The 17,142-nt window shown below is 48.7% G+C and overlaps 1 protein-coding gene across 4 annotated transcripts in view; it reads right to left on the bottom strand.

Moving 5' to 3' along the window:
* Positions 1-17,142, bottom strand: part of MYO18B (myosin XVIIIB) — a 301,196-nt gene that overhangs the window by 216,922 nt on the left and 67,132 nt on the right. For all 4 annotated transcript variants that reach the window (XM_053588976.1, XM_053588977.1, XM_053588978.1 and 1 more), the window contains exons 13-18: positions 15,848-16,021; positions 13,320-13,410; positions 10,945-11,137; positions 7,722-7,802; positions 5,543-5,690; positions 1,343-1,502 (exon numbers count right to left, since the gene is read on the bottom strand). In XM_053588976.1, the coding sequence (XP_053444951.1) occupies positions 1,343-1,502; positions 5,543-5,690; positions 7,722-7,802; positions 10,945-11,137; positions 13,320-13,410; positions 15,848-16,021 (847 nt within the window). The remainder of the gene's footprint in view (positions 1-1,342; positions 1,503-5,542; positions 5,691-7,721; positions 7,803-10,944; positions 11,138-13,319; positions 13,411-15,847; positions 16,022-17,142) is intronic.

The following is a 17,142-nucleotide window of genomic DNA, read 5'->3' as shown; positions in this document are numbered from 1 at the left end:
TATTGTTGTGTCTGCTCTGAAAAAACCCAACCTGGGCTGCCCTCTTCTTTGGGTCCACTATGAACCACGCTCCTTAATAAGGCATCTGCTACTTTACATCACCAAAGACTTCTTAGATCTGACATCTCAGCGGGCAGTGTCATTCCCATCTCTCAAATAGGAAACTGAGGCCCAGGACATGCAGCTTGAATTTGAACATCTGCCTGACTTCAAAGCTGTCCTACAGCCACTGAAGTTTGCAGCCTCCCCCGCCCTTATTCAAATGTGGAGGAAATAAATAAAAGTAACCCAGAGGAAGGAAAGTGACAGCTCGCAGTCACTCAGGTGACAGGGGAAGGATGGGGACTTGGGTGAGGCTCCCTTGTTCAATCCTCTGGCTCATCACTAATCTTTCTCTAGCCCTATCCCCTGCCTTGATCTCTGTTCAGGAGCTGTATACCCACCAGCCCTCCTGGATTTGGGATTTCCAATCAACTCTGACCACCGTGCCCTAAGAATTCTCCAAGGTGCACTTAGACTCAAGCTGTATCCTGGCCCTGACACTTTTTTGCCATGTGATCAAAGGTAAGCCACTTCATCATCTGGGGCCACAATTTTCTTGTATGTAAAATGTGGCTAAGGATCCGGTGTTGTTTTAAGGAGACTTAAACTGCTCCTTCTGCAGTTTTCTTCCCAGTGTGAGGCACTGAGTGGGTAGTCAGTCAGTGTTCCCTCCTCACCCTCCTGCCCACCTGAGACACCAGCACCTCCATGGGGGGGTCTCAGTTTCTATTCTTGTGTCTGAGCTCTGCCCTGCAGGATCCCAGCATGGGAACTTGGGAACACCCCCCCCCCACACACACACACACACACACACACAAAACAAGCCTTTTCCAACAACCTTAGGAACTGAAAGCAAATTACCGCGGGCCCTGCGCCAGCACTTGCGGGATGAGCCACCAGGGAACACAGTGAGCCTTTTTTAATGCGATAAAATGTGTCATTTCGGTTTTATAACCTCCTAGTTCTAGGATGTCCATAAAAGTTGTTCCAGTCGCATCATCTCTCAGACACTTATTGCAAGGCAAAAAGCCAAAATAAGAAGTCACAGCTTTTTAGCTTCTGTTCCACCTCCCCAGAAGGCCAGCTTTTGTCCTCGGCTGGATTCGCTCAGGCCCTGGGGAGACATTGCGCTGCTCCAATTCAAGTTACAGCTCTTTGTTCCATGACTGACAGAGGGAAGGGCCTCCTGGACCAGCCCACCCTCCCTGGCTTGCTGTGTTTGTACCGCCCAGGTGGGGAGGGAACCACGGTGCCTCGTATGCCCTGGCAGCATCCATCCCAACCCCAAGCCCTGGCTCACCTTTTCGACTGCTGCAGGATCTGGGAGGCCTCGAGGGCTGAAAGATTGGGCTTGGCTCTGTGGAGCCAGCCTGTGAGGTCATAGCGCACGGGGTCCTGTCCCAGCTGGTGGGAAATCTCCCACTGCAGGGGCTGCTCACAGGTGCGCAGGGCAGAGGTCCCTGAAAACAGTCACAGCAACAAGAGTGTTGGGACTGGTGGAGAAACTCTGCAATCAGTTGACATGCTCCAAAACACACTTTTCCCATTTTAATATGTTTCCAAATAGCTAAAGCTGGTGGTGGAAGGCACCCACATTTCTCCTGCTTTAGTGAATTTGTACACATTGTTTCTCAAGTAGATTCCCTTCCTCCTTGCTTTGTTAAAGCCAGAATACCTGTTTTTCCCCCAAACATCATCAATACACACAATTTCTTGAGTTTTACTATACCTATATCTATATCTATCTCCCTGTACCACCTGGGCTGTGATTTACTTAATGTTTTCTTTAAACTGATTCACATTTTCACAAGTACAGTACGTTCATTTAAAAAGAAGCATTATGTTGCAGGTTTGATGAGCAAGCTATGTTTATTTTCTAATAGGCATGGAAATAAATACATAATGATTAAATATTTTTTAAATGTTTAGCTGGTGTGCCACCTAAAATCATTTTGAATATCACCACGCAAATAAATGTATAGCATACTCTGGGGAGACTGCATCTAACCCTCTACTGCCTTTAACCTTTTGCTGATGTTCCTGAGTCTCAAAGTGTTGGTCTCCATATCCCTGGGGCTTACTGCCCTGCAAGACACATCAACAGAGTCCTGAAGTGCTTGTGGAATGAATGAAGGAATGAAGGGTCACTTATTATGTCATTCTGACTGTTGTGTTACTCTGATGTTGAGTTCAGATGTTTGGGATGGTTGTCCCTACACTGAATGGCCCCGGGCTGATTAGTATTTGGAGTGGTAATATTGTTTGGATTCTTCTATCTATTCTCAGTGATCTTGCTATGCTTTCCTGCTATTGTCAACAAACTCAGATGCATTAGAGTCTTGGAATCTTTTCCCAAATCCAACTTGCTACCTCTAATCTGCAGTAAACTAAAAAACAAAGGACCTGCATTTCTTAGAACTCCGAGCAAAATAAAGACAGCCGGAGAGTCTGTGAGGAAAGGGCCTGCCTCCTGCCACCTGTTTGGCTTTTCAGAGGTCTTTTGTGCTCACTCACTGATTGCCTCTGTGTCCCGGATAATTGAAGTTACCAGCAAAGAACATTTCTAGTTAAGTGAGGTTTTTCTGCCTCGAGAGCCTCCCATGAGTCTTTCAAAGGTGGGTAGTCCCTGCCCTCAAAGGGAAGCACCTTCAAATGGGAGAGAAAAGCATCCCTCCTGGAGCCAGATGACAAAGTGCACACCGGGCTCTGCTACAAATGTCCCTGGTGTCCCTACAATGCTGCAGGTGTCTGTGGCCCTCCTCCACGGAACTGGATGCAACCTGAAGACATGGGTTGTGTTGGTGCATCATTACAGGCAGCAAAGATCACAGATCCAGGCTGTGCATGGGGACCCCAGCAGAGCTGGGGGAGAGGGATGAGGGAAGAGAGGATGATGATGTTTATTAAGCCCCAGCTCCTAGCACTCTCTGCTGGGCATACTATCACGAGTGGTATCACTCTGACCTCACTCTGCCCAGTGACCTGAGCATCTCTGAGCTGGTTTCTAGAAGATGAGGCAGTTTGCATCATCTGCTGGTCTCATAACCTGCCTTTGTCTAGGCTGAGGGTCCGCAAGCACGTGGAGATGTCACGTTTCCCAGGAATCCAGTTCCAGGCCTGCTTGTTAGTCTCATTCACTCCTTTCTCCCAGGGCTGTTTTTCACACCACACTTTGTTCATCAAAGCATCCTGAATAAAGCCTCTCACTTTCAGAAGCCCTATGGAAACTCCTGAAGTTAAAGCTTTACCAAGATATCTCTTTTCTGGCTTCAGCCTTAATCACCCACCCCAGGAGTCTGAACCCCACACAGGATCCCATTCAGTTTCTCCAATGTTGAAGAATGCCTGTCTCCTGAAGGTCCACTGGAGCTGGGCCCCATGAGGGCTCGCCACAGCCCCACTGGCCCTTGTGGGGACACTCAGCAAATGTACCTTAAGCAAAGGTAAGAGGTCACAGTAGGGAGAGCCGGTTGAGCCAGAAGGCCCAAGTGTTCTGGTTGATTGAATGTTCTCATTAACTCAGAGTTAATCAGAATGCCCTAGAGGAAAAGAACTTCTTTTCTTTTTTCAACCAAACTGCCTAAATTAATGTGTCTGTCTCTGCTGGTTCAGGGAACAGGATGTAATAGAGTCTTTCTCTTGGGAACTGAGATCCATATAGCATCCTGGGAGAGGTGTCTGAGATTGGCACCAGCAGGCCTCAGGGAGAAGGGGAGGGGGCCACAAAGCTGGCCAGATCCCCCTCTGCCCGGCCTTGCCCTCCAAGACCCCCTGCTACTTCTGACGGTGCACTTTGTCTCTTTCACCTAAACGGCTGGACCCAGAAAACATTCCATTTGAAAATTTCATTTCATTTAAATCTGGGGCACGGAGTTTCCACATATTCATCAATTTCATAACTAGTATTCACAGCATGCTTGATTGCCCTAGTGGTGCCAGGAGCTGCCCCTGCAGAGGTCAACAGCTCAGGCCTGTCCTCACAGAGCTGGCGTTGAGATGGCCAGTGTTCAAGTGTGGGTGTGCCCTGGTGACCACTGCAGTGGAGAAGAGGAAAGCAGGGGGCGGAGATGGGAGCGTAGGCGGCCGGGACGGGAGCGGGTGGTGATCCTACGTGAGGTGGTCAGAGAGATCCAAGACGCTCTTTGTGCAGGAACGTGGAGGAAGAACAGCCCAGGTGGAAGGAACTGCCCATTCCAGAGCCCCAGGGGGAAAACGTGCTTGGGGTGTTCAAAGAGCAGCACAGAGATCAGTGTGATGGGAACCAGAGGAAAGATGTGGATGTCCCCTTGCCATGCTCAGGGCCTGGGGACCCTGAACAGACAGAGGTGCCGCTTCCCTAAAGGCACTCATACCATGGGGGCTTGGGAGAATGGCAAGACGAAGCAAAGACTAGAAATATCCACAGCCTTACAGAGCCTGGTGAGGGCCCCAAAGGGAGTAAACAAGGAGTTGTGATAGGGCAGGGCTCCCCAGCTTCAGACAGGGCGCAGAGACGGTCTCTGGAGGAGGAGGCGACACGAATGCCACAACAGCCTCAGAGACAGGGTGGTGACTTCCTAGAAGCCACACACACTCTAATTCAGCAGCCAGCAGGGAGCCAGTTTCTGCCTCTGTGGTCCAAATCCTGAGCCGTCCACAGCTCTACCCGCTGGCCACTTTTGGATTTGAGTGAGGGGCCTCTTCCACTCCCCGAAGCCTCCTCTCCTGAGTTCATCAAACATGGACACAGGCGCCACTTTAGCCTAAACAGGGTTTGTGAGCCTGCCCTGCTTTGGGAATGAGAGTGTCTTTGTTTAGTGCGAGCTCTGTGCTTGGTACCTGGAGGGCCCTGGGAAGCCCGTGGCCTTGGTAAGGGCTGGGTCACCTCACTGTACGTGGGGTGCAGTGAAGCTCACAGGTCTGGCTGGGACTAGGTCTCTAGAAATGGTATTTCTGACTCTTCTGCCTCCTCTTCATCCTCCTTCCCTGGCTGGCAAAGGGGCGATGCACCTCGAACCCTGGCACCTAAGTGGAGGGGAGTCAATCGTTGCTGGGGTCAAGTCAAATGCTGGGACCTTTCCAGAGTTCAGACAGTCCATGGCCACATTGTGACTTTCCTGAGCCCTAAGCACTTTTGCTATCATGAGGCCCTTCCTCCATACAGTACACACACACACACACACACACACACACAGAGTTATGCATTGTTTAAGGATGGGGACACATCAGACAAGTGTGTCCTTAGGTGACTTGGTCATTGTGCAGACATCACAGATTGCACTTACACAGCCTAGATGGGCTGGCTCACCAGTGTGTTGCACAGTCCCCAGCACAGCTACCCTGTAGCTGCTCAGAGCTTTTGTAGAATATATGACCGATGAGCACATGAACGGTGAAAGCACCATGTTTCTGCACTCAGAGCCTCTGTGCAGGCCTTGTCAGGACTTTTCCTGCAGCTGATGAGGACGGATCAAATGGCCAGAATGGATTCAGTGCCGCCCCCACCTCCTTGCTCCCTTACCTTCAGCCCCAGCTCCTTTCTTCTCAAAGGCCGTGCACAGGCGCTCCAGGATCGTGCTGTCACTGGAACCCTCCATTCGGACCTCTTCATCCAAGACAGAGAAAAGGCCCTTTGCATCCTCAGTACCTCCTCCAGCTGGCAAGTGGACCTGGCAGGGGACCCAGGATATGCTGAGGGGCCCTGATCCTCTTCAGGGGCTTCTCTTCCCACTGACACGGAGTAGGGGGATCCAGGTCTCAAGCACCAGGACTCAGAATGTTCCTGTCCCAACCCAGATGCCCATTCACCCCCAGACTCTCAGTCCTGAAGCCACGAAACTGTAACAACCTGTCAGTTGCAAAGGGTCTGAATCCTCATCTCCTGTGTGACCTTGGGCAACTTACTATACCTCTCTGAGCCCCATTTCCACCTGTATAAAATACCCTCCTCAGAGAGGTGTGGTGAGGATTTCTGCAAATTGCCCAATTCTAGATACACATGGGTAGCTGATCTATTCGTGCACAGCCAAACATGAAAGGATTGATTCTATTTGTATCACTTCCTCGTAGAAGTCTTTGTATTTTTAAAACCAAAATCTTAGGGGGGAAAAAAAAAAACAACAAGCACTCAAAGAACATTTCAGGGAAGGAAGGTGAACTTGATCCAATAGCACAGAACGGAATTTTAAATTTAGCTGCAGGCTTCAGAGACCACCTAATCAGCCCTGTCATTTTGCATATGGGAAAGTGAAAGAGGCCTGGGGACAGTAAAGTATTTATCCAAAAGCCCACGAGGAGTTGGTACAACCCTAAACAGCACCCAGTGGCACCGTAATATACACAGTGATCAACTGTCTAGAGGTACCCAGGAAATAAGACTTCCAGGGCTAAAGCCAGAAGTCTTGTGCAAACCTGGACATTTTGTCATTTATACTGGGAAACCCAGGGAGTGGAAGGGCACAACCAGGATCTCCAGGAGAGTCACAAAGGCAGAGTTGGAACTGGTATCCTGGCCCTTCACCTCAGCCGTCCTCACTGGGTTTGACACTGATACCAAGTTGTCTTTAGAAGGTAGCTACTCACAGCCACAGGCCAGTGGCCCTGGGCCCTACCCCACCTTTCCCAAGGAACACTCCTGAAACTTCCTTCCCCTTCCAAGGGGAGACACAGCTGAGGAAGCCTGGTGGGGAGGAATGCCGACCCAAATCGTGGAGATGCTGACTGGAGGCACACACGTGGCTAACAGCTGGCAGGACTCACACACAATGCAGCTTTGCAGTGGCAGGTGCAACCCACTGTAGAGTGAGAGAAAGCCTGCAAACCACCCTCCTCACGCTGGTCAACAGGAGACAAGGCATGAAGCAAAGGACAGCCTACAGGCCAAACGTAAGAGAAAGGCCGCCTGCAGGCCACCTCCTGTGCCAGTCCACACCCGCTATGCAGCACCTCACTGATGGTCACAACAACCCCAGGAAAAGTATCACACCCATTGTGGAAGAAGAAAACTGAGGCTTAGAGAGGTGAAGTGATGTGCCCAAGGTCACCAAGATTGGACCAAAGCATGGCAGGTTCCACAGCCCCAGCTCTTTCATGCCAAAGTGTGAAGGAGGGAAACAAAAGGCCAAGTGGAATAATACAGTTTGGGGTGAGCAGAGGTGCAGCTCTGGGGTCAGCAAGGTGGGTTCTAGGGAAGAGAGGCAGCTAAACACTCAGGGCAACACCCAAACTAATGTCTACCTATCCCCAAAGGAGTTCAGGGGCCTGGGACCAAACAACACTCCCACCCTTTATTCCTCAAGGCTCCCAAGTCTTTGCCTAGACATAGCAACCTCGTAGGTCGGGACCTCTGATCTTTCCAGACCACAGTGGCTGGAGGGTCCTAGCCAGGGCCTCGGGACTCCCTTCAGCTCAGATCGTGGGTTCCCAGGCACGAATCTATCTCCTAGCACATGGAGTCAGTGTACAGCAATGGTTCTCAACCTGAGGACATTTGAATCTCCTGAGTCCTGGCAACACTCCAAACCAACCCACCCCTAGACTGGGTCCCCGGCACCAGCCTTTCTAACTAGCCCGGGGTGAGGGTGGGCTTCTAGGTGCAGACAGCATTGAGGACCATCAGTTTAAAGACATGACTCAACTGGTGTTTCAGCCAAAAGGCCACATAACATCTGAGACCCCTCCGTTGGCGGGCCCTGCATTACCTGGGAGGGATTCTGATCCACGACAGCCACGGTGGGCCCTGGGGAGGCCTCTGGGAGGTCAAACTGCACAGGAACACCTTCCTGAAAAAATCATAGCATTTAAAAGTTAGGTCCTTCGGAGGACAGAATGGACAAGGGAACTTCTGGAGCAGGACAAAGCAGCAAAAATGTTCATTTCTCCTTGGCCTTTTCAAATTATGGTGTATGTTATGGCAAAATAAACACAGCATGAAATATACCATTTTTAAGCTTTGTCAAGTGTATATAGTTCCGTGGTGTTGAGTGCCCTCCCATTGTTAAACAACCATCACTACCATCTATCTCCAGAACTTTACCAATCCTTCAAAACTGAACCTCAGAGCCTCTGAAACAAAAACCCCCTCTTTCCCCACCAACCCTTCCCCCTGGCCACCACTATAGTACTTTCTGTCTCTGTAATTTTGAACTATTCTAAGTGCCTTATGTAAGTAAATCATTGGTGACTTGTCCGTTGGCGTCTAACTTATTTCACTCAACATCATACCTTCAAGGTTCATCCACGCTGGACCATTTTGTCAGAATTCCCTTCCTTTTAAAGCTCCCCGTGTGCATGCTCATTTTGCGCTTTCCTTTTTGTGTTGGTGGCCATCTACACTTAGAGTCACTTCCACAGTTTGGCTGCTGTAAATTACACCGCTCTGCACACAGGTGTACAAGCACGTCCTTTAGTTCCTGATTTTAGCTATCTTGCACGTGTCCTCAGAAGTGGAACTCTGAATCACACGGTAATTCTATTTTTAATGTTTTCAGGCACCTCATTCTGTTTTCTAGAGTGGTGGCACCATTTCACATTCCCACCACTCCCACACAAATGTTTCGGTTCCTCCATATCCTCGCCAACACTTGTTATTTTCTGGGTGTTGGTTGGTCTGTTTATTTTGATAGTAGCCATCCCAGTGGGTGTGAGGTGATGTCTGGGTGTGGTTTGGGTTCGCCTTTCCCTTACTCTTGGCGATGCTGAGCATCTCTTCACATACATTTGTAACTCTTCTTAGGAAGAAGTTTCCAGTTTCCATTGGGGTGGCCTGGCTGTTTTGCTACATCACTCCTTGGCTTTTGTAGGAGAATAAAGGTAGCAGATCAACATCCCAATCATGCCCTAATCTTGTTCAGTGTTGTTATAAATCATGGTGAGAGTTTTGTCAGGTACTGATAATTCAGCATAAACTTTTTAAATATTCACTGACAAGCTAACAAAGTATTAAGATGGGTGCCTGGAACTGGAGGGAACAAGCATAAACTAGGGATAATAGTGATCATGTAAAAGTTTCTAGAAATGTCCATACAATGCTGTGTTGTTCATAATGCCTTGTTCATCACAGTGTTGTTTATTAGGCCTTGAACTTGGAAGCCACCCAGATGTGCACAGGAGAGTTAAGATAGATCCAATATAACCATCGAAGTGCATGTTCATGAAGATTTGCAAATGGAAGGAAGAAATGTGAATAGTGTAATACCACGAGAAAAATAACATGTTTAAAAATGACTGGTAAAATCCAGAGAACAGTAACAGTGGTTACTTCTGGGTGGTGTGGCTAAAGATTGTATTTGAGGCTTCTATTTATATGCACCTTCCAGTGTTTTAATAAAGAACATGAATTACTGTGATAATCAGAAATAACTGAAATATTATGGGGAAAAATATAATAGCTGCTAGCACATTACAGAATACTTAATACAGCTAGACACTTTCTATCCTACTTCATGAAATACCCAAAACAGCCCCTTTAGGGAATATAACAAAAATGATCATAAAAACAACCTTGGTTCTCTGTCTTTTCCATATCCCCACTCTTTGCAGACTGACATTGCAGCTTCTTTTCCCAACCCTTTGAATTAGTGCCCAGAATTGGACTTTCTGTGACTGATGAGACAGCAAAAATGATTGTGCCAGTTCCAAGCCTGGGCCCCATGGTGCCCTGAACACTTCAGCTCACTCCTGTGGAGCCTGTTTGGCACCGTGAGGGCAGCCTGGGCCAGCCTCCTGGAGGACGTGATATTTATGGAGCAGGGATGAGGTCATCCCAGCTCACAGCCAGCTGACCCCACACACATGCAAGAGCCCAGCCATGATCATCACTGCCAATTGCCAGACTTACTGCTGACCATAGACTCAAGAGCTGTACCAGCCAAGGCCCCGAGAGCTGCCTCGGTTACCCAGAGGCTTATGAGCAAGAAGCAATGTTTTTGTTCCTATTGTTTTTAAATAATCCACTATATTTGGGGTGGTTCATTATGCAGCGTTATTGTAGCAAATAGTAACTGCTGCAAGAGTGCTATGTTCTCTATTTTTCATGTAAAGAAATTGAAGATCAGAGAGGGTGAGTGACTCTCCTAAGGCCACACAGCCAGTCAGTGACAGAGTTAGGTCACATCAACGTCATTTGTTTGATGTTTGTTCATGTTGGTGCATTTTCACTGCTCTCAGATCCAGCCCAAGAAATGGCCATAATTTCAATACCTATTATTGTATCAATGACTAATATGCACATTTCTAATGTTCTTCCCTTAGTACTTGCTGGTTACAAAATGGACCTTCAGGGTCACAGGAGCAGATGTGGGGGGTGCATATAGGGTACCAGCAACATCCTCATTTCCCCTGGGAGACAGACACACATATGTTCCTTTGGATGAATTCATTGAGCCGTGCACTTCTGGTTTACACACTTTTCTTTGTAAATGCTATATTTCAATTTTAATATTGTTGCTAATGAGAAAGGGCTGGCAGGACCATGCTGGTACATGTCACCTGGCTCCTTCACACCGTTTTTCCCGAGTGCTTCCTAGAAGTGGAATTGCTGGTTTATAGGGTCAGTGCCTTTTTAAATTTGTGGGAATCACTACGCAGTGTGCACAGCAGTGTGCAGCCCACTGTTTCCACCCGCCTACGGCACATGACAGGCTTTCCTTGTTGTGGAAGATGCATAATGGAAGAACCAGTCTGCCTAAAAAAAGAACCCACAGTCCCTGGTGCTTCTGGACTATGGGGTTCAGGAGGCAGCAGGGAGGCTGGGCTGCAGAGGAAGCTGCAGAGGGGGGCTGGGCCCTGAGCAAGGGGGTTATTCCCTGTGAAGCAGAAACAGTGAAGCTGGAGCCTCCTGGGGTCGGGCACCCCACCCTTTGCTGTCTGACCTCAGGTGCTCCTCTGAGCGCTGGGGACAACCCCACTCTGGCCTGTCCATACCGCTTGGTATCGCTCCAGCGTGGAGACAAAGGTCCTCTGATAGAACAATAGCTGTAAGCGTTCGTGGACATAATTGTGGCACAGTTCCTCAAAGGTGGCCGCCCGGTCCTTGCCCTGGTGCCGGGGATTCTGGAAGCCTGGAGAGTCCACCACCATGATGGAAGCCATGGAGAGATGGTGGGAGAAGAAAGATCTAGGAAGAGAGGAGAACAACCCAAGATGGTGTGGAATCTGAGAGCCTGCTGCTAGCCCAAGTCTCTCACTCCCCATCACAGAGACGGACAAACTGAAGCGCCATGCACACTGGGTGTGTTTGGAGATCTCGTAGATCTGATTTCAAATTCAAAGTCACCACCTACAGGCTGTGTGACCTTGGGCAAGTTACTTAACCTCTCTGAACATGCATTTTCTCAACTCACAATGATGATGAGAGTAAGTACACTGATCCCAAGGTTTGCAATAAGAATGGGAGAAATTAAAGTGGGAAAATCATGTGCTTAAGATCACCCAGCAAATTGACTACAAAAACTTGAGCCTCCTTTTCTTTCCAAGGTGACATTAAAATAGAAAAACAATTGTATTTAGTGCATCAGTTTATGAAGTTCTTTCAAGCTATCCCCTCCTTGGGTGCTGCTGATGAATCTGTTGGGGTGAACAGAGCAGGGAATATTCACATTAAAATTCAGGAATTAAGAGACTTTGGAGCCAGTCACATGTGGGCTTTCACCCTCACTCTGTAACAGAGGGGCTGTGTGTCTTGGGAGAGTCACCCAACCTCTCTGAGCCTCTGCCATCTCGGCTGTGAAAGAGTTAATGATGGCATGGAGCTCAGAAGGGTGTTTGGTAAGGTCGTGATTAAGTTGGATGCCATAAGGCATCCACTGCTGTGACTGTGAAGCTCGCTATGTGGTCAGCACTCAGTAAATGTCATCTGCCGTTACCACCATTATCATCATCAGCTGTCAGCTTGGGAGGGCCCTTAGCCCGAACTTGGGCTCTTCCCTGCTGCTTGCAGAAATTTTCCACCTATAAAATAGGGTCAGTAACAGCAGCTACCACATGGACACTCACAAAGATGAAGCCAGTTCATTTGGGGGAAAGCCGCATGCTTACTAGGTGTTCACAAACGCTATAGGGGGTGTTGTTATCATGAATACACCCATTTTACAGATGTGGATTCCAAGAACACAAACTATGAAGCAGTGGTCCATTCACTGGCTTGGGCAGCTTTCTCTGCCAGCAGTTCACTTTCCACTCCCAGTACCCCTTCCTGGTACCCCTCAGTTTGGAGATAATGTATCTATGGTCTCAGACGGTAGCTACTGTAGCAGCAATAGAGGGAGTTGATTCTGTGTCTGCCACAACGTGGAGGAACTCAACCGCTCTATTGCTATGCACCAGCCTCTTCCTTTTCTTTCTTTCTTTCTTTTTTTTTTTTTTTTAGAGACAGAGTTTCACTATATTGCTCTCGGTAGAGTGCAGTGGCATCACAGCTCACAGCAACCTCCAATTCCTGGGCTTAGGAGATTCTCTTGCCTCAGCCTCCCAAGTAGCTGGGACTACAGGTGCCTACCACAATGCCTGGCTATTTTTGTTGTTGTTGCAGTTTGGCTGGGGCCAGGTTCGAATCCACCACCCTTGGTATATGGAGCCAGCGCCCTACCCACTGAGCCACAGGCACTGCCCAGCCTCTTCCTTTTAACAGGATTTCAGAAGCCTAATTGTGCTTTCCACTTTCACTGGGGAGGGAGAGGAGCCTTTGCCAGCACTCTGGATTAGCACTGCTGAAACTACATAGAGGGTTTCCAAGGATGGGGAAACTTCTTAGAGACAAAAAACAAATGCTTTGGTGCCTGCAGCCTCGCAAATGAACTTCAGAGGCACCTTCTGGCCCATTCAAAACCTCTACCATGTTGTGCCCCATTCCCAGCGAGAAACTTTGAAAAACGATACAGATAAGAGCAATGTGCTGAGTTATTCAGGGACACTCAAAGGTATGCGATGGGAGTGAAGGCCCAAGTTTGCATCCTAGCAACTGTACAGTAGGCTGCTGTGAGTATTAAATGATACAAGGAACTTTGAATAATTAGTTCAGTCCCCAGCCCTTGGTAGGCACCTGAAAGTCATTAGCTTTTATTCTTGGTATTTTTGCGCTCACTATTGCGAAAATTTATTTAAATTCATTATTTCTTTTAATCATCACAACAACACTGAGGGAGGGACCTATTTACAGATGTGGAAACGGAGTTCCAAGCGATGAGCTGATTTGCCCGAGTCACACAGCCTGTGGGCTCCTCTGCTGAACTGCCCAGCATTTGGACTTAGTCATACTTCTGTGAGGCCCACTCTATGGCTAGAAGAAAAACACTGGTTACCTGTTGATGAGTGAGACCACAGCAGCAAAGAGCTCTTGGTACAGGCCTGAGGCCATCCCCTCCACACACTCCACTCCTGTCATCTTGAGCCCTGGAGTCATAAAGAGGAAAGGATCGTGATCCCTGGTTAAGACCTAGCAAGGATTTAAGGCAGCAGTTCTCAACCTGGGGGTCGTGACCCACAGGAACTGTATTAAAGGGCTGCAGCATTAGGAAGGTTGAGAACCACTGATTTAAGGACTTCACTACAGAGCCTCAGGGGTCACACAGCTTAGAAAATCTCCCCTTTCCTGCCAGATCCCTACACTCCTGAAATTACACACCTAGGTTCACAGGGTAAAAATCCAAATGTCTTATGAGGCCTGTAGGAGCCAGTGTACCGTGGCCCTCCCTCCTATCCAAAGTGCTCCCTTGTCCCTCTCTCAGGGCTCAGCTCAAATGCCACCTCCTCAGAGAAGCCCTCTATGATTACTGACATGTGAGGCCATTTGTTAGCTGTCCCTTGCTTTATAGCTCTTCACCATAGCATGATCTTTAGTAGTGTGGCTATTTTACTAACTGGTGTCCCCCCATGAGCCTGAGAGTGCCCTGAAGATGGAGACTGACTCTGGGATTTTTTGTGCACATAGTAGGCACTCAATAAATGTCTTTTGCTCTCTTTTTTTCTGGTGGGAAATTTGGAAATTTTATATTAGAAGCCATAAATTGTTCATATACTGGGACTTAATAATTTCACTCCTAGGCATTTGTTCTAACAAAACATTTGGGGAAACAAAGATTTCTGGAGACACAGGTTCTCCCAATTGTTGAGTACTTTGGTGAAAATCTCTTCTTAAAAATGACTTGAATTTTTACAGCAAATGGGTTAGATAATTTGTAGGCCCCATCCTTGCAAAGGAATGCTCAAAGTCAGGTATGAAGAATATTGAACAGGATTGGAAACATGCCTACCTATAATTTTAGGAGGACTATAACAGCTTACAAAACTATAATTACAGTGATGGTCTCAATTTTATTTAAACGCACACATGGATGCATATGCGTCCTATTAAAATAGCCAGCTTGATGAGGCTGCATTAAACAAAACACAGAGAAGAGCGGGGACAAGGTCAGACTACAAATCCTGGCCCTTAAGTTCTGGTTCCATCCACAGAATTGGAGACACACCGGGGCCTGGAGATGCAGTTCTGTTGGCACATTCCAGGCAGCAGCCCGCTGCGGCCCCGAAAGCCTTTCCCTCCTCACCTCTAACTCCACCCCCAATCTGGCCTGTTGCTAGGCAACGCTTACCCTCCCAGCATCTCTCCTAAGCCCAGAAGGTCCCCTGCCTGCTGAATGTCTGCCCTGGAGGCGTCAACCTCAGAGGTTAACTCAGACTCACAAAGGTTAACTCAGACTCACAAAGCGGTGAGTGTGTGTGTGCCTGCGTGTGGTGTGCCCGTATGTGTGCTTGCGTCCAGGCATCTATCTGTGCTTGTGTGTGTGATTGTGCCTGGTGTGTGTCTGTGCAGAGAGGAGAAGTGACCTTCCAGCAGACCAGGCTCACACGGGAGCACAGACCTAGAAGGAGACACCGAGGCCCGTGGTGTCCACATGACACCAGCCATCACGCCCATGTCCCTGGAAGGTGGAGGCAGCTCCAAGGATCCAAAGGAGCTCCGAGAGATGTCCCCAGACGCCACAGCTCGAACAGTCCTACTCACTAACCCCAAACTCTGCTCCCTGGAGGGCTGTTCTTGGAAAGTTCTCAAGGCCAAGCAGAGTCTGCTGACTTAAGGCTCAGCAAACCCCATGCCCTCTGTGCTGAGTCTTCCTGCTTTTCTTCATCTCAGTTCAAATCACTCTCATCCCTCCAGCTGCTCAGGCTGAAATCCTGGCAGCCACCCTGATCCCGCACCTTCCCTTAGAGCCCATGCTCTCACCTCCATTTTAAAGCAGAGTCTAAATCTGTTCACCTTCCTGCATCTCCACCACTCTTCCCTAGTCACCACTACCACTGTCAGCTGGTGACTTTTCTAGGTTCCCAACAACTGCCCTATCTCCCACTGACTCCCCAACTTTCTACAGGCTGAGCTTCTGAAAGTCAAGCATATCATGCCCTGCTGAAGCCACCACGTGGCCTCCCATTTACAAGTCTCATGAGCTGACCACCCACCGCACACTCCATCCTCATCCCACCCCACGCCAGCCGCCCTGGCCTTATTTCTGCTCCTCCACCAGAAAGGTCAGTCTTCTCCCTACAAACATGAACTAAAACCAAAATGCATCAATTTCTTGGCCCATCCTGCCTGCAATGTCCCCTCTCCAGAGTACAGGGCTCCCTCCCAGATTTCTGCAGCCATCGTGACCACAGAGCATTAGTGCTCTGCAGGTAGGAACCATGCTCGTTTCCACCCACAGTGCCTTCCCTTGCATCTGGGACAGGCCTGCCTAGAGTAGACCCTCAATAAATCCTGCTAAGTGAGTGAAAGGGATGCTGACAGACCCAGAGGGGACCCAGCCCAGTCAGAGAGGCTGTTGTGCAGTACCTGAGCTGGTCTCCTCCTCCTCGAGACCCCGTCTGCCTGAGCCAAATGTCACTTGCTGGATGATCTGCCGCAGGTGGTGCTTGAAGGTGGAAGTGTTCAGCTCCTCGTACTCACAACCCAGTGCCTCGGCCGCGTGGTTTGCCCACTCAAACCTCATGAACTGCTTCCGGCCCACTGTGCAAGGGACAAAGCATGGATGTGGCTGTGAGGCCCTGGGAACAGGGTACATGGATGCCCAAGAGGATCTTGGAGAATCTCACTGTCCTGCCAATCTCCAGGACATTCCCAAACCACAAGCAAGGAGCCTGGACAACTACCCAGGCCTGGGAACCTAAGGAAATGTCCCTGGGCAGAGGTCAGGTTTCCCAAGAGGCTTATTTATCCTGCTTCCTTGTCATTTGCATTGTTCACTTTTTCAACACCATTTAAAATGTCCTAGGGAAGCTTGGAGGCATGGTTAGGGAAAGCATGATTGATCTACCCACGTGTCCATTTATCTGTCCCACCACCCATTCACTCTCTCCACCATCCGCCTCACTGTCCCTTCAACGTGTCCCCCAGTCATATATGCAACCATTTAACCAGCCATCCACATATTCACTGTTTACTGAGTTCCCACTATGTGACAGCCACAGCGTCAGCCACTGGGAAATCAATGGGCAACACAAACAAGGCACCTGTCTTCGTGGACCTCATGGTCTACTGAGGGGGGGAGACCACTAACAAGTAGACAAACAGATCAGTAAGATAATTTCAGGAGATGAAATAATGAAGCCTCCCCTTCCCCCTGACCAAAGAGAAATTAAAGCAAAGTGATGAGATGAAGAGAGACGGAAGGAGTAGTTATGTTCTAGCATGGTCAGGGAGGGCTCTATCTGAAGACATGGTATTCTAACTGGATTAGCAAAGATGACAGGGAGCTGGCCACAGAAAGTGGCAGAAAAGTGCTTTTGAGGTTGAGGAGAGAGGCAGTGCAAAGGCCCTGCAGCAGAAATGAGGGTGCTATGTTTATAAAGAAACGCCTGTGTAGCTAGAATGAAATGGGGTGGAGGAAGGAACTAGATAGGGAAGCAGAAACAAGAGGGAGCCTCTCGGTGGACTATTCTAAGGCCATTTAAAATTAGCAACAAAGGACAATGTACACCACGGACAATGCTCACCATTGAATGCTAAGTGAAAATCAGACTAGAAAATCACGGCACACTATGATGTGAACCGTGTGAATCATTCTAAACTGCTGCAAAATAGAATAAAAAGGCAAATATTAATGATCACAGCCAGGTAAAGGGATACTG

The sequence above is a fragment of the Nycticebus coucang genome, chromosome 4 (genome assembly GCF_027406575.1).
Source record: "Nycticebus coucang isolate mNycCou1 chromosome 4, mNycCou1.pri, whole genome shotgun sequence".
In the NCBI taxonomy this organism is placed as follows: Eukaryota; Metazoa; Chordata; class Mammalia; order Primates; family Lorisidae; genus Nycticebus; species Nycticebus coucang.
This window is presented reverse-complemented; position numbering and strand designations above follow the sequence as displayed.